General features: G+C 38.3%; 1 protein-coding gene across 1 annotated transcript; it reads right to left on the bottom strand.

Annotated features, from left to right (window-relative positions):
• Window positions 1-565: 565 nt before the first annotated feature.
• CCKAR (cholecystokinin A receptor) lies at window positions 566-7,214 on the bottom strand. The gene is made up of 5 exons (XM_005243218.2): window positions 7,094-7,214; window positions 6,085-6,336; window positions 3,787-4,048; window positions 2,046-2,173; window positions 566-1,402 (listed from the first exon to the last, which is right to left on the bottom strand). The coding sequence occupies exons 1-5, from the start codon at window positions 7,212-7,214 to the stop codon at window positions 876-878; spliced, it is 1,290 nt and encodes a 429-aa protein (XP_005243275.1). The 3' UTR covers window positions 566-875.
• Between the last annotated feature and the right edge of the window lie 17,260 nt (window positions 7,215-24,474).

The following is a 24,474-nucleotide window of genomic DNA, read 5'->3' as shown; positions in this document are numbered from 1 at the left end:
CCGTGAACATCGTCCTACGTCTTCAGTCCTGTGTCTTTTGTAAAATCACCTCTTTGCTTTTATCCCCAGTGTTTATTCCTGTGCTTGCCAGTGTGACAATTTCCATGCAAGCCTTTGGGGCTCATCTAAGACCTTGGCACTTGCACGTGTGGGTGATGGCAGGTGCACAGAAGAAAGCCACTTCTTTGTGCTTGTTCTATGGGGTTTATTTAAACGAAAAATACATTAACTTATATTAATTTAGGTTATTGCCTAAGTGAAAAATGAATTTTATCCACAAAGTCATCAATATTTATTTTAAATTTTTATAAAAAATGAAATTATTTTACTTAATAGCATCATCTTCGCATAGACAAGCCCATTCGTCTTTTACTTGACTGTGACCCCAAAATAATCTCAACATGTATTAGCTCAGCTAAAACAATGTGAAAATACACTACTAGAAAGGTAACTGAGAAAATTTTGATTATGAGGCCTAAGTATTGAAGTGAAGACTGCAATACATGTATTTGTGTTTGAGGAGAATCTATTAGCATCTCAGAAATTTTAAGAAATACTCAGAACAGCAGCCAAAAACTCAACAAAACTGTTGGTATAAAGGACACCAATTTTTACAGGCAAATCTATGACAAATAGAGCATCTTCTAAGGCTTTTTATAAAGTCCCTTATCTTCAAAGAGCCCTCTTCTCCCTTTGTACTTTTGAAGGGAAGGTGATACAAAGCTCAGACAGCGATCCATTTCCCGTACTGTCAGCTGAAGTGTTTCATTACCTCAGAACTAAATCATGTTCAGCTGATGCCTCAGTCACTTTCCAAGACCAGGTGACAGATACTTGAATTTCTGTAGGCCACTCACTGCCTCTTCTGATGCAGCTCAGGGAGGAGCAGATGCATTCATGTGCGTATAAGAACATTTGGAGAGTGAAGCCCCTGTTGTCTTCCCCTCCTCTTCATCACCGACCTCCCCCCGTATTGCAGGGGGCTTTTGCTTTGCGCAGCAGGTGAAAGTGGCTAGAAAACCCATGCGGAAACGCTTGTTCATAAAGCAGTATATGATAGGGTTCACACAGGCAGAAGTGTAGGACAACAAGTGGATAAAGGAGATGGGAGCCCCTGAGAGACGCTGGTCTGCCGAGGCAGTGTCAAACGCGCGCCAGGCGTTCACGCTGAAGATGGGAGTCCAGCAAAGGAAAAACAAAATCACTATCACCACCAACATACGGATGACGAGTTTCTTGGCCATTAAGTTGGCAGAAGAGCTGCTGCTTCTCACCCTGTCTATTTTGCTATGGCTAGTAGCAGAGAGCTGTTGCAATGGCATTTTCCTTTTTCTTTTGGTTTTGTTGAGGTAGCATCCATCTCCATCCTCATATTTGGTGCTGCAGGTACTTACTTTTCTTTCTGTACATATAAATCAGTGCTTAAAGAGTTGGCAAAATATCTCTGAACAGTGGTTCAAAATCAAAAGCAAAGATGGAGTCCAAGTCTAAACAAATAACATAATTCATGGCTGAACAACTGCTGCAAAGAAAACACTGGCCTACTTCTGAGTCAGTCATGTATCAGCTGCTCTGCGTCCGCTATATCCCAATATTCTCATGTCTTAACTCTATACAAATAGATGCAAAAGATGTAAGAACACTGTTTGCTCAAGTATTCACTGAAGATAGTTTTCAAAATTATATGCTTCTATGTAAATCTGACAATTTTTATTGTGGTGTTTATTGACAGAAATGGTCCTCACCCATGGCCAGAAAAAAATCTTGGTATTGCTACAAAAAACAAATTAGAAGTTTAATGTATCCTGCCCAGAGCCTTTGCAAACAAGCCATAGGTGAGGAATTATTTGCTAGTGAGTAATGGAATAACTTCAATCAGCAAACGCATCTGGCAAGTTCACGACCATAATGACCATAATGGTCACTTTTGCAAATAGAAAATTTTGCTTTTAGTAGCCTTAAGATGACTGCTCGTATCTTCAACTCTAACTTAAAAAACAAAACAAAACAAAACAAAACCAAACCAAACCTAAATGTATTATTACCTTGTGAAGATTTTCTCTGGCTGGCATCAAATTTTATTCCTCTATAGAGTTCCAAAGAAATCAGGCCATAGGCAACCATCATTATAATCCCAGGTATAAGAAAGAGTATAAGTAGCAGGAAAGTGTACCTAAAGAATCAAAAGATGAACTGAGAGCAAGGAACAGCACAAACCCAGAAAACCTTTTTCTCCAGGTAAGAACTGGGGGGGGAGGGGGAGCAAGGGGAGGGCAGGATTTCAAGATTTTTTTGAAATTTTTCCATACTAATATGAACCATCATTTTGACAGCTCTGGAAATTAGAAGCTTCCCACCTCTTCTCCTTCTTGCCCCAGAAAAATACAGTAGGAACAAGGCTATTGTGGCTGCAAAACATCCATCACCCGGCCTTCGCAGGCCCAGAGGAGATGAGCACTCACGTAGAGGTCAGACGGGGGACGAAGGTCTCTCTGCCTATGGATGGGGCTCCCTGCTGTAACCACATGAGCACTGGGTGCCCTGCCACTTTGAATGACATTAAAATGGCCTTGCAGAAGCCAAATGAGCTGATGATGATTCTTGAAGGAGCCCCTGGTACTGGTAGTCACTACTTCAGTGAGATCTGACTTTCCAAGGGTCGTGGCACGTGTGGGCAGGGATGGAGCAGCCACGACCCCAGCTCTCATCCCTGGAGCCATGCAGAGGCCCCTGGGGAGGGATCCCAGGGCCAGCAATCCCTTTGCTGAAGGAAGCAGCTTTTACTTGGTTGCACATCTCTTACTCTAGGCAGCTTCTCTCATGTGACTACAAGTTGGGGAAATAATTTGGTTTAAATGCGTTCATGAGCTTATGTCTCTTCTGCTCCCTGGGGCTTTGGTGCAAACTCACTAAGGCACCTGGGAATCTGCAACACCACCGCAGAGAAGGGAATTTCACCCTCCATCCTCCCTCCTCATCTGTACTCAGACTGCCAAACACCAGAGACTACCAAAAGCATTAATACAGGTTTGCTATGTTTGCAGACACACCACACTGAAGCGGAGCATACCTTAATCTTGCTCCCAGTTCCGACTGACCTTCAGTATCCGAAAGAATCTTACATCTTCTTGGTGCCAGTTAAGGTGTTTAGTCATCATGCAAGGACACAATGTCTAAGTGATATTGCTGCTTAATAGTGCTACTATTTACTTACTCTGCCTGTACCTGTAGGGCTTGGAGCACTGTCTCTCCCCTCATATCTCTGCCCCTATTCTCTAGAAGTGACCAAAAGGGTTCAGTTCTCAAGAAGGGCATTTGCAACCTCTCCAAGTTCTCATATTCTACTTCCCTGCTTCAGAGGACCTTCAGGCAAAAAAATTTCACAGGCAAGGCAGCACACAGAGGGGCACTGGTGTGTGACTGTTTCTCAAAGATCAATCAAGGATTTCTCTGAAAATATTTATGTTTACATATAAGTGGGTCGAAGCAGTACTCCTACATGAGGAGTGACAGATGCTTTCTTTACAGTGACAGTAGCTGCTTAGCAGACCATAGTGTGAGAATCATTGCCATGTTGGGTATCATTCCTATGACACAGGAAAAGTCATACAAGTGTCAAAATGTAAGCAGCTTAATTTTATTTTTTTTTACTTCTTAAATAAGCATGATAGAAGTGTAAATGTTTGCTGAAGGTTAATACTTGATTTTCAACAGGCTTAATGCTACCATGAAATCCTGTTTTCCACCAGATAATTATGCATTTGCTAACAGTCAGCTATGCCTTACCAGGACTGCTGAATGACATCACTTGGCCAAAGGAGCCGACACATATTTGCTGTGGTGTTGTTATACTTGGTAAAAGGTACCAGTTTGCTGTAAATTGGGTATGGTGACATGATAGTAAAGGAAACACACCAGGTAGCAGCAATCACTTTCAAGGCATGAGATTTTGTTTGCCAGACCCTGGACTGCAGAGGTTTGCAAATGGCACTGTATCTCTCCAAAGATATGGCAACCAGGTTGAATGTAGAGACACTTACAGAGACACCTATATATATGAAATAAAGAAAAAGGTTATTCTGTTGTTTTAAAGGTTCATGTTATTTTCAAACAGTCTGGCTAACTTTCTGTATACAAACAGAAAATTAAAAATATAGCAAACTGTTTATAAGCTAAAATGTTTATAAATATCACACTGATTAAGTCAGTGAAGAATGTGTAGGCAATGGGTCTGGGTCTCCACACTGATGTTGCTGTCCTGTGCTTCTGTAACGCCAGAAGTCCAAAAGAAAAGATTCATTCTGTCAAACCGTGAAATTCTGATAACAGGAAAAGAAGACACTTTTCCTCCTTGTTCTTGTCTTTCCTACTGTGGTTTATCCACTCCATTAACTGCACTGAAATTCAAACAAGCATTTGAAATCAGTGGGATTATGCTATGTTATTATGTTAATTACTCTTTTAACACTGAAGTTCATAGTCCCTCTTCAATTGTTGCCATTTTTTTTAAGTGTCCTGCTTGTCTGGTGATCTGATTTTCTCATTCAAGAGAATTAAATATCTTACCACTTTTTAAACTAGATGCTAATGGAGTTACAAAGCAGGAGAAATGAAGACAAGAAGCAGAACCTTTGTCCTTCAAATGCCCTTCATTTCTTCTGTTCATATACTACAAAATATAACACAGTGGTCTGTATTGCTGTCACTGAGGTGACCCAGTTTATCACTTCAAGTTTATAAATATTTCTTGCTAGCTCTGTCACAAATTTTTCTTTTGGTGAATAAGCTTTCATTTAATAGTCTTTGTGAATGTTCTAATGTGAATCAAAATATAAAATGCCAGTATCTTTACAGCCTGCTTCACACAAATTATCTGTAATTTAAAATACCTCTTCCTACATCTTAAAATTAAAAAAATGAGCACAGGTGATGTAATGGATGTCAGTGTCTGTTTGAAGCCTCTCTTAACGTGACCTGCTAATGGGAAATATCCACATTATGACTCTTAAAATAAAACACCTTCATAATGAAAAACTCCATGCTCAAAAATATTTCCGAGGATTTCTTTTATAAAGTAATTTACACAGTGTGAAATAAGAGAAAGATGACAATGCTTCAGCAAAGTTTTATGACATTTATGGCACCAGTTCATTATAATTGTTTAAACATGGACTTTAGTTTTATTTGTTTTATCTACAAAAAGATGTTGATTTCCCATTCACACACTTTAGGTGTGTACTTTCACATTACATCAAAGTTCTCAAGGGCATTGGTTGAAAGGGGACCTAAGGTTTCTGTAATTAACCAAGGCTCTCCCAAGGTAGCAAAAACTTATATAATGGTTTTTTTTTCCTTTTTGTTTTTTTTTTTTCTTTCTTTCTTTTAAGAAACAAGCAAATGCACAGGAAGTATTGGAAGTGAGACAAAATCACTTACACAGACATACATAATCCAGGCATTTTGAAACTCCTGGCTCCAAAACCAAAGGGGGTATGGCAAGGCATATAAATGTGATGCTTCTTAAAGTCACCCTCTAAAACCTACATCTATATTTTGTGGTGTCCTGGTGAGCTCTGATCACACCTGGTCTGTTCTCAGAAAGCGTTTGCTCTAACTTCCAGCTCTGCAAATGACACCTACTTTGACCTACTCTATTTTTTTTTTTTATGCATCACTGCTACCAAAATAATCTGTGGGCAAAATCTGGCCTTGGTGAGGACTGTACAACCCTGTCATGTCTGATGGGTGATCTCAACACCACTAATAACTCTGTCAGTGATGGGTAAGCAAGCACATGTGCTGGGTTCCTCATTAAAGGTTGATCATACAACATATTTTTCACTCCACCTGATCCAGTAAAACACTTCTGCACGTTGTTAAAATTAAGTGGCTGCCTCTGTGTTTTGCTGGATTAGACCAAGGAAAACAGAACCATGAAGATTTGCACTACAGAGCTATTTCTTCATAATTTTGGTAACTGTTCAATGGTAGATGGAAACAATCAGCTTTTTACTGGTCTTTAATGACCTTCTCGCCTATCTCTTTAGTCAGTCTTCAAAATAAGTATAAATTTCCAAGACTTACCCATGAAATAAGTGGCAGTTTTGCAAACAGCACTACCAAAAATAAAATCTTTCAGCAGGTTGGGAATGAGGGTGAATGGCATGCAGAAAAGGCAGAGCATCAGGTCACTGACTGCTAGTGACAGCAGAAATGTGTTGGTGACTGTTCTCATCCGCTTGTTTCTTATCAGCACTGTAATTACCAGAATGTTCCCCAAAATGCTGAGCAGAAATATCAAGCAATACAGCAGAACCCGAATTATCTGATGCAAATCTGAAAATTGTCACAAGGAAAAATCAGTTATACAGTATATAGCTCATAGACTAGTATTAGATGTTTCATCCTTTAATCAAAAGGTAAAAGCCTTTCTGTATTCAGTTTTACTAAGGTTTATGTCTTTATAACAATGCAAAATTGATGGAAGTGCTGAAATTCTTAAACTTACTCTGACCTACTTGAATTCCACAACATTAAAATACAATAGATGCAATACAATGTACATTTGGATAGCCAAATACGACTTTTTAAACACACACTCTGCTCACACTACTTAGTGTGCACCACTCACTCACCACGGGAGTTCCTTCTTTATACAGAAGTAAGAAAAAATAGAGAAATCAAAAATATTTTAATACATGCATATTTTTTGCAGCCTCAGAGTGCTACAATTTCAAATGTAATCATTTGTGCATGGCATCAGATCAGATAACTCCATTGTTATTGATTTGCTCAAAGAGTAAAAATCATGTTTCTCCAAGTCCTTAGCAGAACTGTTTACATTTTGTGCCAAATATTGCTACTAGTTTAGTTTTCCATTATATCCAAATTTTGTTCTAGTTGAATTTTTAACTTGGAAAACCAGCACATTCTAAATTATTTCCTGCCTGTTTCTCATCCTAACTTATCAGCAAGCAGTTGATTTTGCACTCTTTCACGGGAAAAGCTTTGGGTAGCTGTTTCTTTCCATAGTATCCCTACTCCCAGCTAGAACTAAAACTGCCTGGAAAAAACCATGGGTTTCTATACATACCTTTAGAAGGATAAGGTGGTTCTTCCACACAGAAAAAAGTGTCATTTTCAAAGATGATATCACACAGGAAAGCAGTAATATTCGTACCGTTCCCAAGGAAGCTAACATCAACTATTTCCATTCTTCAGTACCCACAGGTTAGCTTTGATGGAGAAGTGGGTGGGTGTGCAACTATCTGCCCATTCCTTCAGTAAACAAATACATTTCTGAATGAAATCTTCCGAAGAAGCACAAGAGAGGCAGTTGTGCAAGGAAGCTCTTCTAACTATCAGGGGCACTGAGCACACAGAGTCCTGTTCAGGCTGAACAAGATTTATTCCAGGGACACACAAGGCAGTTCAGAAAAGCAAGGCATGCGTGCACATACACGCTCACACGTATGCGCGCACACCCCCCCTTCTGTTACTGGACTACTGTTGGGATTATAAACAGGCTAGAAAAAGATTACAGCATTAACCCTTTGCAAGATTGCTTCTACTCACATCTCTGCAATATTTCTCAAAAGGAGTCTGTCACACCATGGCCAATAAATCACAGCCAGTGAGTGATGAGACTGATAAACCCGTCTGTCAACCAACAGCATTTAAAATAATAAGAGCAGCTGAATAGAAGGGCAGAGAAGAAAGAAATACAGTGAAGATTTTGCATGCCTCACATGAAAGTGATTCTTACCTTCATATTTTTCAGAGCAGACTGAAGACTGGGTATGCTCAGAAAAACAAGAGCTGTTACATCTCTCTCATGCGGTGAAGTGCTAACTTTGTACAAAAGCGCTGTACGTGCCTGATCCAAACTCCAGCGAGTCACTAGAAAGACTCACTAATTTCAGTGTTCTTGGATCAAACCTTACAAAAGTATATTAGAATTGTCGGTTAAAGCAGAAGCCTACACATTTTCTCAGTACAAGGACTCGAATACAAACTTGATGAACTGATAAACTGTGGCATGTTAGTTACACATTACTGTAAAACACAACAATCTTGATCATTTAAAAGAAACCCTTTCTTCTGAGTTCTGCTTTTTTAATGCATAAACATTATCCTCTCTGGTGTTTTCACAAAGTCATGGGCTTTTAACTTCCAGTATACAGCTTGTTTATGGCTAAAGCTGTAAATTAATATTATAAATGAATCCCTGCTATAATTCAATGGAAAACATATTTCACATTTAAAATCTCTTCTACTTAAATAGGCAGAGCACTAATAGGTTCCTAATTACAAATCTGGATCCCTTAAAGGTAACATACAGAGACTGGAAAGCCCGGATTTCTTTTCCAGTCTCATCAGCTTTGCTTTACAATGCCATTAATGGGAATAGGTACATATGAGAGTAGATTGAAAAGCTACATTTAAAGTTCTAATTTCTAAATTATCTTTTCTTTAGCAGATTAATTATATTTTTCCATTTATTTAATAGATCTTTGTAGTTTTTAAAATCTGAGATAAAACGACTCAAGCTGGCAACTGGTGTATGCAACATGTAACTGTCTAAGCTGAAAAAAAAAAACATTCAGTCCAGCAGGACTCAATTCCAGTTTCAAAGGTGTAATGTACTGGTGGGAAATTAATCCAGAATGACACGTTATAGTTTATTTTTCCACTCAGTCTCAAAATGGAAGAAAATCATATCAAAGAAACAAAAGTTAAAATGCTTCCATTTCTTCAATGACTGGGCATTAAGCTTGAACATTAGGTACCAATGTCTCTAAAAGTCAATTTTCTTTTAGCTGCCTAATTCAGTTTTAATTTTTTTAAATATTTTTCTATGATTAAACTGATGGGTGTTATTAATCAACCACTCTATTAAATGACAAACATTGCCCATTTAATTAAATGCATACATTTTTTTGTTGTTTCAGTTTTGAACTTATTTGTAATTATTCCAGTATTTCCTGAACATTTTATCTGGCCATTTAAAATTATTATAATATCCCAAAGAGCTGAAATGGCAGTCAAGACAGGTGCTGCTGTAGTAGTGGTAATGCAAAGGAGAAGTAAAGAATGCTTTTTGGAAAGGACTACTGAACTTCAGTTGCATTTTTGCTCCTCTTCATAGACAACCGCAAGATGCAGAATAGTCTAAGCTGCCCAAACTTCTGGTTAACAACAGCTTTTTCCTTTGAAAATTATTTTCTATAGAGGAAAAATCAAGGACAAACCAACTCACAGCAGATCGTGTAGCCTATGAATGCCTTTCCAAGGTGCCCTTTATACTTCTTACACTTGAGATACTGATCCTACTTTCCATATCTGTATGAGAGTCACTTCAATGCTGTCTTTCCATTTTAGAGCATTTTCCTTTGTCATGAAGTAACATCAAATCTGAATGATTTTAAGCTTTTAGAAACCTTTGTGTGTCAAAAGAAGTTATTTTAATTATTTATAATTACTATAATGATCTGGCCAACTGTAAAACACAGGATGGGTAATTGTGTTTAGCAATTCCTTTACTGAATTAAATAGCCTGTAATGAAGTTCAAGAGTTTCTGTAAGCAAGATGTCACATTGTTGTTCTGGGCTTATTTTTAATGTGGAAGAGATCTTTCTGGATTCCTGGCACCTACTATTAGATCTGCATTAGATAAATGATTGGATATATTTTCAGTTGCAATTGTGTTGAATGGCTGATATTAGCAGTATTTTTATTTACGTAATTATTTATTTACGATAGATGTGTTGCTTTTTGGGGTTGGATTCTTTCTCAAATAATTTTTAATCTACAGTTTTTATACTGGTTATACCACTGTACTTTTGGGGTGAGGAGTTAATTGCTGGTGTTCTGAAGAGTTACAGCTTGTTTACTCCTGTAACTTCCTGAGGAAGCAACATTACACTAAATAGAAAGATTAATTTTTATTTATGTTGTCAAATATAGACTGAGACTGTGCACTTGCCATCGTCTGCTGGACTTCCAGACTTGCTAAACTGGATTGCATAGAGTCTTCCATGAAGTCTCAGGACCTGGTTAAAAAGAAGAGAAGAAATAGAGTGAATGAAGGTCTTGGGGAGGCATAGTGATCAGGAGGGAAGACAGGAATAGGGGGATCATTAGGAGGATCATTACAATCAGAAAGATTACAGTGGGGCTATCGTCTCTCACTGTATCATGACAGATGGTGAATTATTATTCTGAAGTTAACTCCTCCGTACTTGTTACAATTTTGTCATATCTGAGGAGTATCAGGTTGGTTATTCATTCTTTGTAAAGAGGTAGTTTCATACCTTCCATGAGCATCATGGCCCAGGTCTAAAATTTTTCCTAGTTATTCTACAGTCTTTCACAGATGTTAACACATATAGATGAACGAAGGATTTAAATAATGGCATATTGACTTTCTGTGTTGTTACTTCCCCTGTTCCTTTCCTAATAATTCCTGTAATCCTATTTGCTTTTTTGATGACTACTGAGAATTGAACTGATATTTTCATGGGAAAACCTAGTGTAAATTCAGTAATCTCCTTCCTGCATAGTAATATCTAGTTTAGAGCCCTACACTGTTTGTGAAAAATTATAATTGTTTTCTGCTTTGCAGTGATTTTTACTCTCCCATTTTTACCATAAAGAGATTTCTGCAGTTCTTCAAAGTCAGTTTTTGCTTCTCTTCTCCTTGAATGACTTAGCATCACAGAAAGCTCTTTTACCTCACCCCTCTTCCCATCTCCTGGAGCATTTATGAAAGAGGTGAACAGCTGCAGCATAGCTTCCTGTGGGGCTCCATTCATAATTGCCTTTCACTCCTACTTTTCATTCCTAATTTTTATTTCCAGTCTTCTAATCATGATGTTTCCTGTTTCACTCCAGACCAATTGTCTCCTTATCCATGACGTTAAAAATTGCTCCTGAACTCCTGCTTCCATGGTTCTCCTAGCTCTTTCTGGCAAGCATATCCACGCCAGCTCTGCTCCCCCAGCCCAGACAAGTCTTCCAGGACTACCTCTGAACATGGATAGTCACATGTTAAAACGTCCCAGGCTTTAGGAAGCTCCATCTAGAAAAGGAAAGAAGAAACAAACCACAAACTGATACAGCAGCTCAGTGATGTGGGTTGTGCCCACAGCATGAGGGAACAATGTTTTCAGCTAAAGAAACCAAACACAAAGCCTGAAACATGCATGCATGTCATTGAAGAACTCAGCATGTGTTCTCCTGAGTTATCAGGACCTTTGCCAGCATCGCCACCACTGAATCATCAGGTACTTGTGGCTCACTGGCTCTGTGTCCACGTGATGCTTATGGATGCCACAAACTTGGTTTCCAAGTAATTGCCTCTGATTGCCAGCCTCAGGAGAGAGTGCCTTTTTGATGGTTTTTTTTCACTGGTGACAGAAGGAAATCAGACCTTTCCTTTCCACTTTTGCAAAGGTAGCCCAGAGCCATGTTTACATTGCAGCTCACTTTTTCTGGATGTGCAAATTCAGATGACACTTGTCAGGCTTATTGTCCTGAATGACATGTGAGCAGACGACTTCATCCCTTGCCATTCATGTCTTCCCAATGCAAGCCCACTGGTGGTGACGGTGGCAGTGCCAGGCTGTGTGTATAGCAGCCTGCCATGACCCTGCCACATGGAAAAGGAACTGTCAGAGAGCAGTGTGCTCTGAGGCTGGCCAGGGCTGCAGGTCAGTAACAACAAACACTATAAAGCCAGCGCATGTCTCTCACATTGGTCTCAACCGTGCGAAGGACCAGCTTCCTCAAGAGGGTAAAAGCCCCTCACCTAGCCCCCTCCCAAGGGATGGGCCCACTACAGTGTCAAGATGGGCTTCTTAAGCACACGCAAGAGGGCTGAAGCCAACGAGGCCATCAGCCACAGACAGAGGCTTCATGTAGTCAGCAGAAATGCAAAATGGACCAAAGTGCCGTGGGTGCAGCCTGCTCTGTGAAGCCTCTTGGCATAGAGGCATACTGTGCAGGTGGCAAATGAGCGGAGAGCATAGCGATGGGAGGTAGCACATGGAGCATAGACGTGAAGGGTTGAGGGTAAGTACTGAGCTATGACTGGCTCCAGAGGGTATGAATTTCAACCAAAACCAAGTGCGGAATGAGTGAGGGAATGCTATCGCATGCAAATCCTAGTAACTGTGTAGTTACTATTTGAAACAAACTGGATCAGCTGGTTCACATGTCCAGCTCTCTAAATCTGTAAGGTGTAGCTTTCCTCTACAAAATTTTTGCAGACCTTGTGTCCAGAGATTTTCATCTGTTATTACTGTCTCCACCAGCTCTCCTTTCTGTGGGTGCCAGGCATACAGAGTGGCTCATAATTCCAAGGGTTTAGTTCCCTTGGAGCCTTTTATAAACACTGGCATCACATTTGCACTTTTTTTTTTCTCTGGCAACAATGTAGTTCTAAGCAAGAGATGACACATCATGTTTAATAATTTTACCATTTCCTTTAGAAGTTCTGGATGAATACCATCTGGTCCTGGGCTGAGCTGGATTCAGCGTCTGCTGGTTAAATTGCCAGACTAAATGAGTAAAAATTTACCATGAACTCTTGACTCCCCCTTTGGAGTGGATTTCTGCATGAAACTTATGTAGATCAAAGAGCTGGAGTCTTCTAGGCATTTTTTTGCATAGATTTACTCAAATGTACAGCTAATAATCTTAACGTTTGGACAGTTCTGAGTTGTCTTTTTCACATAATTTCTTCCCATTCCATTTAGCTAATTGCATGATAGATCACTCTCCACCCAGATCAGTATCATCTTGTCTCCCTGCAAGCTTTAAGCGAGAGGAAAAGGATGCTGTTTTAATTAAATGCTTGCTAATCACAGATGTACTTTTATTATTTAGGAGAAACAAAATCCTGAACGTCTACCCCACTTGAACCTAATCATGCATTATTTGGGATGTTGGAAGTTTTAGGCAAGAACTTCTTTTATTAATAAAATATGGTTTTGTTAATTAAGAAATAATTTAGGTACCATAGTGTAGCTGTGTAGACAGTTTAAAGAAAAGTAAACAGAAATATTTTTCCCTGTATTCAAAGAAGAGGAGGCTCATTAATCCATAATAACAAAAGAGTCTGCCATTTCAATTATTTTTTCATTTTAATCATAATCCTTTTTTTCCTCTATAATGTCAAATACTGAACACACTGGCTTTGCAGCCAAAACAGTTGCTGTGCTATGTCATTTCATGTTAAGTGTATATTGCTTTTCTTGTCCAAAAGCAAACCACATCAATTTATAGTTGCCTCATTCTTCTTCCTGAAGAATAAGCATCTGTTCTGTTTTTTCATTAATCTGACAAAGATCTTTACTTAAATTTAAATAGAAACTCCACTTGTAAAATAATGAATTTCGAAAAGCTTATCTTTATCTTGTGTGAAACCTACAAATAATTTTGGGTTTGTTGCCAAGTCTTTTTTGTCCTGGCAAATGAAATAAAATACATGAATGAGAAGAAATGCATATGGGAAGCCATGGTCTACTTCTGTTCTCATTTGCCAGGTTTATGCTGGCATCAGGCAATTGATTCAGTGGAGTTACACAGATACAAACTACAGGGAGATCTGTGTGGATAACTGGCTAGCTGAAAAGGGTCACATAGACATAGTCCAGCTGGCTGGACAAAAATGCACATCGCTCTCAGCTTATCTGAAGTAAAGCAAAATACACTGTCTTTGGCTGTCCTTGTTACACAGTAACAGGAAGATTTCGGTGGGAAAAGAATGTTGCAGGTGGGAACAGAAAACTACAGAAGAGAAACTAGGGGCGGGCTTGGTATTTAGGCAACTAACCAATAATGAGCTTAACTTTTGTAATATGTATGAGCTAATTATAAGAAGGCATAAAAGGTGACTGTAAGAGACAATAAACGAAGTCTGCTGATCACTCATATTGAGTGACTGTGTCTTCCCTCCGTCGCAACAGATCTGGATGAGACCACACTTGGAGAACACACAAAATTCTCAGAAACACATTTATTTTAAGCTTTTCCAAGGTGATCTGAGCTTGAGTCCTATCAGTGTCTCACAGTAACTGCAATTAAGACCAGTTTATAGCATACTCATCTGAATTCAATAAGGATGAAATTTATTTCAGAGCGCTTTGTTGTACCATGAATGATTTCTGAAATAGTATTCAGCAATATAGAGGAGGTCAAAGGCAAACAAAGTGCTCTTTCTGCCACTGCAGTGCATCTCCAGTGGTCATGTATGACAGTGCTGTGACATGTAGCTTAAGAAATGCCTGGAAGACTCCACTTGATGGATGATCCATCTGGACATCTCTCAAGGTATCTTTTAAATTATTTTTGGGGTCACTTTTTTCTTTCTTTTGGAGTGCCAATTCATAGTATTTGAAATTTTTGGATGTTTGCAGTATCATCCACCTGACCTACCTGTGAGACACATTACAGCTGGCCCTGATGCCTTCATGGACATCCAGTCAGCCGGTCATACCATCTTCCTCAGAAGAGAAGAAATGAGGCCTCCCAGGTGATGGCTGTGACTTTTGTACAATGTTCAAGGCTCGCTGATGAACAGGACGAATAAAGCATATTGTTTCTGTAAGTCTTCAGGTCCAAGTTTCTGTGGGCTTTCTGGATGCAAGAACAGCCAGAAGTCCATTTTTGCTCCAGAGATTGCTATGCAAGTGTTGTATAAAGTTTAGGGAAACTTCTTCAAAGAAATATGTGTAAATAGTCTGTCCAGTATAACACAAGATCACATAAAAATCCTCCTGACACCCTGTGACAGCCAATAAGATACCTTTAGTAAGGTCTGGGATGAATCATTATTCGCTCATTCCTCCTGCATGGTTTATCGTGCCTGTTGTAACTCCTGCTGGCACTTCTCTCTCAGCCAGTGTTGGCCTGTCTCTAGGCTCAGTTTCATCTCCTCTCTCCATACACCTAGACTTCTAACTAATTTTTAAAAATGAGGGCTGAATGCTTGCTGAAGAACTGAAGCCGACCCTTTTCCTTTTTGTGGCTTACGTAACGGATGCATATGTGCTTATGAGAATTTAATACTAACCCATGAAGAGGAACATAGATATTTTTTAAAGTTGCTTGTTTCTTTACTAGGCCATACACTGGGTTGTACAGCCTTAGATTTTTTCTTCGCCCTGTGAATATATTAGTTTGCTAGAAAAAACGGTTCAGGATTCAAGCTAGAGATAGAAGGAAACAGCCTTGCACACCCTTACATTGTGGCTGCTAGGACCACATGCCAACTTGCCAGCATCAACACATGGCCCAAGAGGTGACCTTTTTTGGTTTATCTTAACACCATCAGGTGTTGGTACTATTAATAGGCTCCTTTGAGCATATTTTTGCATACTAGAGCAGCATCAGTCAAAGTCAAAATCCATCACATGTTCTAAGGTACCAGTCGCCTGAGCCTGTCTTCTGAGGTACAGTCATGACACGGTTTGTAACAAAACCGTGTTTTGTTACAAACAAAAAAAACCAAAAAAACATCAGTGGCTGCCACCAGAAACGGCCCCATTGGTTATAATGCCAAGAACAAAATGGTACAACTTTTCTTGACACTACTCAACTCCTTAATAAAGCTCAAAACCAGAACAGACTGCTAAATAAACCCCAACCTGTAACAGCCAAGACCTGTAGTCTTGTCTTTTAAAGATTCCAGTTAAGCACATAACGAAGAGTCACTACTGTTTTTCCCATAAGTAGATCTCTCAGAAGTATATGAAAGAAGGTAGTTATGTTAATTGCAGTTGATATGAATTCAATTTAAAGATGAAAAAGATGAAGCACAAGAAAGTGAACTATTTGGCACAGGCCACTCAGTGGGCCAGTGGAAGAGTCAGGAGAAGGAAGGCAGTCTCCTCAGACTTGGGCCGGTGCTATATTTGTCAGACAGCTCTGCTCTCAAGGAAAGCCACCCTATACTCATGACGTTAAGATCAAATAGATCTTCACATTTCCACAGAATTAGATAAAGAGATATTATTTTAACAACACCAACTAAGTCATTAAGAGACTGGCTGTGCAGTTAGTAGGGAGGAAATAGAGGAAGTCAGCTGATGTATTATTGGATAAATTGGTACCAGCATAACTGAAGCCAGGGCTTTAATTAAAGATTCCAAAGTTTATGTGTCTTATTATGTATGGAGAGAAGCTACTTTGTGTTTCATGACATCTGATCTGACATCTACATTTTTGGAGGGCTATCAGTTTCTGTAACATATGATAAATACCCTAAAGGTAATACTACTGAAATTTGTTCATTGACATCTGAGTTCCCAAGAATCTTATAATCCTTGGCGTAAGGGAACCTAAGCTATGGGTAGCAAGCGTGTCCATCAGAAAAATACTGAAAATTACGCTTACATAAGAAGAATTAATTTAACCAACAACAGTAGTTCTTGAAAGCTTCTGTTTTTATAGGAATCATACACTTTCTGTGAACAGAAGTCATCTGATTTGACATAAATTTGTACAAGTCTGCACAAGAAATTGAACATACAATTTGGTTATATTTTGTTAAATTTTCTATTATTCAGTAACTAAAAAGAAGCATGTAGCCTCACTTATTTCAAAGTTAATAGGCTAAGTCTCTTACCAACAACTGAATTCTGAGTATGAATTTTAGTAATTTGAGAAAATTCAGACCATGAAGTGAGGGTAATGAATAAGAGCACAGGAAATAAAGTATTTGGAGTAGGGTATCTAGTTATGAAATAGATATCCAGAGCTATATATAAATATTTTAGAATATATTGCAAAATGTCTCTGCTTTAGAAGACCTTTCTACCATTACTACTGGTACAACAAAGACAACTACTATCATCTATAAACCCCGACCAGCAATCCCCACACAATACTCCCTCCGTGAAAGTACTTAAGCCAAGTAGGATTTTGATCTAATAAAGAGAAGAGTAAAAGATGGCCTGATGCCTAGCATTTTGCACGTTTTCTGTTGTTGTGATTTTGCACAGAAGGGTACTCAGACAGTGAAAAGATGGGTTGTCGCCTTCAAGTTCTGGGGCTACCAGAATGAAAGTAAGATTTTAAGTTAGGTTCATGGCTATGTGTTTCATTGTATACAATTAATTATTTTATTGTTTGACTCTTGTTCTTTTACAGTGACAATCTCCAGGCCAATTTTTTCAGTTAACTGGAACTCTGCTAACTAGGAACAGTTTGGACTAATTATTGAACCAAGTAAGATGAGGTACAGGGAGACCTTTGGGACCTAAGACAATTTACCCTGTCCTAGGTCTTCATTTCTGGAATGTTTATTTTTATTTGTAAATAAGACAAATTATCTTTGCATTTTGGATTTCATTGATAGGTATGATTCTGTCTAATAACAGGTTGTAGAAAACGGTCAGTTATAATTTTTTGAGTAACTGAGAGAGGCAGGTCAAACCCTTAGTGACAACATGATTTATTTCAACTATTGTGCTGAGATGCACTGGCAGTATTGGATAGTATTCCCATACAGAGTGATTTCAAAACATTATTCCAACACTGAAACACTGAAAATAATAATTTGCAGAGTTCCAGCACAGATGGGCTGTTAAACAATAGTATTATTGGCCTTACTTGCCATGCTTTTGTCTATTTAGTTCTTAAGAAAACACCCTGTGGGGAACAATTGCTGTAGTTTGGACTATTTGCTCGTGTTTATACAACATTACATTGTGCAGGGAGTTAATGTGACTGAAAGCATGCAAGTTTTAAATTAATTTTCGTTGTTTAATCTTTGCTTACATTACAAAACTGTTTTAAAACTGCCAAGGAGAAGACTCAACTCTCAAAAGAAAGGAGAAACAAAAGTCCAAGGACAAATTCTGCTCTGAATTCTCTACGCTCCTTTTTTGATAGCGCCAGACTCAGTTAGGATGCTATGGTATTCCTAAATATCCAGAGGCTTATAAATCAGAAACGTATCAGAAGTTGGATCTTTGGGATGTAATCCTCACATACAAAAACGTTATTTGCTTTAACAAACACTTGAAAATTTGCAACTGATATGGATGATTTCTTTTAATAATTTTTTGTGTGTCTGAAGTCACTATCTTGCACTCACATTTGCAGTTTCATCCATAGTGGTTTGGACCTTTCTGTAATCAACTGGCATTAAGCATGCTTTGTACAGACACAGCAGTGCAAAACAGTCACAGATCATATAAATTGTGGCTACCGTGTCACTTCTCGGATACCTTATTTCTTCCCAGTGTTTTTATTTTATTCTAATGCATTCACTTTTCAATCCTACAATGTGGGGAAAATGATACAATTGAAGTAGGAAAGGTATTTCTGAGGAGACCATGATAAAAGGTCAGCAACAATTAGTATTTTATTTTTACAAGCTTTGCCTAGAGAAGTTGCTGGAGCAAGTAAAGGGTTTTCATAATATTTTAAGTGATATGCTAGTGAAATGCTCCCAGATTTGACTCTCACTCACTTTGGTTTTAAATCCAGCAGTAGCAGAAGTACAATTTTGTTCAAACCATAATCTCACAGTGATCTGGTCTCCTAAAATTTCATTAGCATTTCAGTTAGAAAGCCAGAAGTGTCAGCTGCAATTTTGTACTTTGTGAAGACAGACCTCCCCAAAGTCTTCACTTAATTCCCAATGACTGCTCATAAAAGTTTTTATTAGAAGTCAAATGGGAATGCTCTAGCAAAATAAAAAGTAAAGTACTATTTATTTCATTAGCTGTTAAACTGAGTCATTTCATACTGGAATATCTCATTACCAGACCTTATACAGAGAAAGCTGGAAATTTAAAATTGGATTCTGTGGGAAATATTCAAAGCAATTCTGAAAAATCAGATCATGCTAAAAATGGTTAAAAATAATTTTTGATCTTCTGTTTTAAGAAAGAGTGTGTGGTAGGTCATATACAATTTTATCTAATCTAAACTTTTGTTCTTCTGATCTGACGTGTTACTAATTATCCAAGGCTTTCCAGATTTAATGCTGTTTGAGCAGAAACTGTCAATAAAATTGATATTTCTTTGATGATATCCAGCTTACTGATCAAGAAGATAGTAAAGTCTATTTCTCTGAAGAGTACAGAAGAATGAGAACAAACCAGGATTTTTCCTCGCTTACACTTTTCCTGGCACCCTGTTCATTACACAGTGGCTCGTTCAATTAGCGACATGATAATGACTTCTTTTCCTCTGTTCCTTCTTTGATGCATCCTCATGAGTGCTTCTTCAGCTATTGCCTTTCCTACCTATGTGCATTTTCACCTCCTTTAAGCCAACTTAACCAAAACTGTATTTGCAAATAGTACCTTAAGTCTGGAGCATTTATCCCTTAGGCCATGCAACTGAGCTGTATTCAGTACTTTCAGCAGGGGTATTATTTCCACTTCTAAGGAGTAAATAAATAGTTAGATCTCAAAGACTTGTGCCTCTTGGATAAAGTTATAAAAGCTAGTAGTACCTTACTGCATAAGGATACTTTTTTTTTTAATATTTCAAATAATAATAATAAAAAAGTTTATTAAATCATGTCACAGTTAAAGTTCATTGAAGTCAAAACCATTGCATGGCTATGGATATTTGGAGGTTTTGGTGTCCTAAACCACTGCATAATGATGCCAAAGCAAAATGTTTTTCTAAGTGAATATTTGATTATAAAATCAATATGCATACATACATTTTCTTCTCTGAATCCCTTATCAAACCTGCTCTATAGGGTATTTTAAGTCTTTGCCCCATTCATATTCTTGTTGTAAACATTCACAGTTATATTTGGGGAAAAAAAGTTAACTATGTTTTGAAAGTAGCTTCCTTCAAAGAATCAGTGTCATCTCTTGCTATTATTTTCCCATATGCCAGTACCTATGGGTTGACAGCCTTATGTGTCACCTCTTTGATCTAAACCTTTATTATGCTGCCATTATTATTAATCTAATTTCATAAGTGAAGGTGAGTCCTTCCACTGCTGAACGATTCCAATTAAGTATTTTAATGCTGGGAGCACCTTTTATCCCATCTCTCTAGAAAATGTGTCCTTTGTCAAAGAGTGGATAGGAATGTTGGTTGCAGGGGTCCTTCCTATGAAGAACAAAAGTGATTAATGATAAAAGTCACTAGGGAAGGTAGGGAGGCATCCCACATGAGGAGGATGGACTATGGCAAGCTACTGACAATCTTCAGGTCAAGCATGTAGACTCCTGGAGCTGGACTGGGGAAAATCTGGCTTTAAAATATTTCTTAGACAGCACCTTAGCTGCCTAATGCATCACAGTTATCCTTCTGACATTACATATTCATCCAATTACATCGCTATATGATTCCTCATTCATATTACTGACTGATAGCCTCGGCTAGGGCAAATCTGTAGAGTTTTGCTAAACTACTTTACCAGCTTCATAACTTGTCTCTTCACTTTCTTTTTTGCAATGAATACAAAAAATTCCAACCTTTCTTCAGCCCTTTAGCACTGTGATCTTTGTGAATGTTTTCTAATTTTCCTTCCTGGTCTTTTTTGGAACATGTTGCAATATAGATTACAAGATTCAGCCCTGTAACCTGTTAATTAACAAAGCAATCATTTTTTTATGTCTTTTTTTTTTTTTTTCTGAGCAGACATCAGCTTAAGGAAACAGAAGTCAAGGTAAAAATATGTGAAAAATCCTTGTAATGGAAGTAAGGATCTCTGCAACCCAAACTAGAGTGCTCCTTTTAACAGTTAGGGTATCTGGTTATGTTCCAACTACATAACCTTCAGGAAAGAATTACAAAAACCCTCAAGAGTTTCTAGCTCCTTTTGATTTATTCTTCACTTATGAATCCTCTGTTTGAAAATACAACAAACAAGGAAACCAGTCAGCCTACTAAACCTTCATATTAAAAAAACAGAAAAGCATTAATCCACTTCAATTGTCATCAAATCTTAATCAGAAAAATAAAAAATGCCTAGAACTGATACCCAAGGAAAGATCCTGTTCTTCCACTAAGTTTATAGGTCTACTTCTTAATGATTAAGGAGAGGAAGGCTATGATTTAGACACTAAATAACGTATTCAAGGTGACCTGCTGGTTGTTGAAGACTTGCAACACATACTGACATGACTCTGCAATAAATTGTATATATTCCAGGCAGTGAACAAAAGTATAACAGACTACCTTAAAACATTTATTACATTGCCAACAGAAGACAAATTCCCTTACTGCAATAAGTAGGGTATGTTTTCAAGAAGCTATTTCAGTGGAGTAATGCTCAATACTCTGTAATACATAAATAGAAGATCAGAGGGTTTGATATTTTTAAATAGTAGATGTAAAACCCCACCACATATATTTTTTAGATATTTTGAAAAAGGGAATACTTCCTGTCACAGACAAAACCCAAGTTCTGCTTGTATTTACATCACATAGCCTCACTGAAATCAACAGCTTTGAAAAGAATACAGAATCTTACTCTAGCATATCTATGTACTGGTAAACTCTGACCTGTAGATGTTTACTAAGAATCTCCTGAGACTGCTCTTTTAACTAGATTTCTTGCTCACAGACCAATTGGTTAAAGTTTGTAAGAACCTTAAAAGAAGTGGCTAAAGTAAGCTGTTATGTGTGTATTGGGAAAATGTTTGCTCATGAATGTTGAGTCCTGTCTTTTAAAAGGTTTGGATACATACAACTGTTATGTAAATTTCCTGACAGACTTGCTGATAGGTGAATATACAATTTAAAATTAAGATCTAAAATATATCCCATGTTTCAAGTGCATAAGCTACTCAGTTTATGCACTATTTATGCAATAAACTGTATTTGTGATTCAGCATGTGTTTTTCTTCAAATGATACAGAATGTTACTGCTAAAGCCCATGTCACTTGTTTAATAATAAAACACATGAATAATAGACTAAATCTAATAACACTAGAGAAATTAGGAACTTTGTGCATGCTAGCTGTTTTACATAACTGATAACTCACAGTTGCTGCTATGACTCAGCAATGCTACTAAAAAAATTACCAGTAATAGATACTATGATCTGACATACATGATCCTCTCTAGGATGTGGCTTATACCTATCTAAAGCAAAGCCAAGGTCCGGAAGGAAATTACCTAAAATCAAGTACTGAAGCAATGTGAAACTCCTAGAACTAGACTGATAATCCTTGATGTCATTGGTAGTCAAAGTCTAGCTCTCAAGTTCAGCCACGTATTAGATAAAATATATTACTTCTCATGAACAGTAGTCTGAAATAAGAGATGTTTTCTTCCCTGATAAGTGAAAGTACATCACCTAAGCTTCCTACATTCTTCAGATTGCATCAGTGGTATTTGGGCAAAAAAATCTCATTACTCCACAGATACTGATTATTTTAAATAAAGTATTGAAACTTGTCAAAATATGCACTGTCACTTTTTGTGCAGTAATTTGAATAAAGCTTGAAATTGATGAGGGTGAGGCAGTGACAGAAATTTCTTTTTTGTCATGCCTCTCTGTTATCAGCTCATGGTTCTGACTGCACAAGGAAAGCAGTGGCTGTTATAAAGGTGAACCTGCAGGACTGACCCATAACTGAGATTAAAGTTTAATATACATTAGTTTAATATAAAGAGTGAGCACACTAAGCAAAGGACCGAACATGATGTTCTCTGAAAGAATGTGCTTGGATGAGAAATCCAGGGAGCGGCTGTTTGAACCTGATGCTTTAGGTCACAAGAGAAGTTCTGCTAATGGCTTGAGATGAAGGATCAGGGTTATGGATTTTAAACTCTCCTGAGTTAAAATGGTTCCAAGTGGAGAAAGAAGAAATGAAGGTCTGGAAAGAAGTAGATTTTTAGATAAAAAAATTCAAAACAACAACAAAAATCCAGTTTACCTGAGAAGGTATAAAAATGCCCTGTTTTCCTGTCTGAAGGAAGGCAAATACAGAGCACTTTGGGCATGGGAAGGATGTGTGTGGTTTTTGTTTGAGTCTGGGGTTTTTTTCCCCTTTAATATCTTATCCTTTTGTTTTGGCACACAAATTTGTTGTTGGGTTTTTTTGGGGGTGGTGGTGGTTGTTTCTTTTTAAACCTGGGTTTCTGTGGCACTTGGCTGATCGGGACACAGCCATCCTTACATACAACCCAGTCTGCCATTAGGGATTGCACATGCTGTCGTTCTCCTGGCAGTGTCTCATGTAGGACAAAAACAGAAGGAACAACTTGGAGACCTACACAATATTTATGATACATTGTCAGGGTGAATGCAATATGTAGCTCCACCTGGAAAGCATTAACTCCCTATTATGCAGGGTGTCAAGGAAAGGTACGTGGCTTCTCTACAGTAATAAGTGACAATGATTGCATACTTAATCCTATTCTGCACCATACCTTGTTCCCTTACCCTGCCAGCACTGCCTGCATGAATGCACCCGCCCCCAGCACAGGTAAAGGGGCAGCATCTTCCTTCCAGTCCCTCCCCACCCCTGTTCCCCCAGCAGAGAAAGTAGCCTTAAGAGGAGACTTCATGACTTGGCACTTCTAGCAGGAAGAAAATGAAAGATGAAGATGGGATCAGGACAGCATGAGTGTTGTGAATGGCTTAGGGGAAGAGTGTCTTGGGAGCAGCTGACTGAAAATGCTGGGATTTTCTTGACTGCTGGGATTTGGGGATTGGGACTGTTGGGATTTTATTAACATTGCTGGGATTTTGTTGACTTCCCTCATCATTTATTCTGTTATACCAGGCAACTGCCTCCTTTGGTGATACCTGCAGATAGCGCTGCCTGGTCCATACATAGTGTATGGAAAAAGCCAAGCTTCCAGGCACTCAGTGCATCCTTTGGATGTTTTTCCTTTTTACTGACTGCCTTTACAATCCAGGAAATAAACTGGTCTTCCAAATAATTTGGAAGCATTAAAATGTATTTTGTCTCATGTGGCCTTAAATATGACAGTATGATGTATCTGTTGTGTCATATCCTCCCCTCAATCAAAAACCCACCAGGGGAAAGATGGAGAGAGTATGGCTGAAATATATCAGATACTGACTGTAATTTTTCCTTTCCCTTGCCAAGTTGTTGATGCTTTCCAGACCTGCAGTGGCAGATAAATGAAAGACACTTGGGATACAAGTATCAGGTACAGTTAACTGCAGTAACTTGACACAAAACACGTTAAAGAAAGGTGTAACACTGTAGAGCACTGCAGCTGTAAATGGAGGTGGAATACAAAGAAGAAGGGAATTGGTGTTCAAGGGTGTAGGACTGAGATGAAGAGAGGGAAAGACCACAAAAACCAAAAAACCAACCAACCAACCAACAACAACAACCACAAAGAAACCAACCCCAACCCCCCCAAAACAACAGAAAAACTACACCAGACCTTCTGATAAAACCAGCAAGCTGCCTCTAGTATGTGGTACTGGACATCATAAACCCACTCTACACTGTCTGTACTGCAGTTGGTTACTTATAATTTAAAAGTAAATCATGAC

Source organism: Falco peregrinus, chromosome 2 (genome assembly GCF_023634155.1).
Source record: "Falco peregrinus isolate bFalPer1 chromosome 2, bFalPer1.pri, whole genome shotgun sequence".
Taxonomy (NCBI): domain Eukaryota; kingdom Metazoa; phylum Chordata; class Aves; order Falconiformes; family Falconidae; genus Falco; species Falco peregrinus.
The sequence above is the reverse complement of the archived record's forward strand: the minus strand, read 5'-3'. Positions and strand labels throughout refer to the sequence as shown.

Coding starts and splice junctions, on each gene's coding strand:
- CCKAR (XM_005243218.2), bottom strand. CDS start 7,214: ATGGAAATAGTTGATGTTAGCTTCCTTGGGAACGGTACGAATATTACT. Junction 2,174..3,786: donor GATGTCATTCAGCAGTCCTG/GTAAGGCATAGC, acceptor TTGATTCTTTAG/GTACACTTTCCTGCTACTTA. Junction 1,403..2,045: donor CCAGAGAAAATCTTCACAAG/GTAATAATACAT, acceptor TTATATGTACAG/AAAGAAAAGTAAGTACCTGC.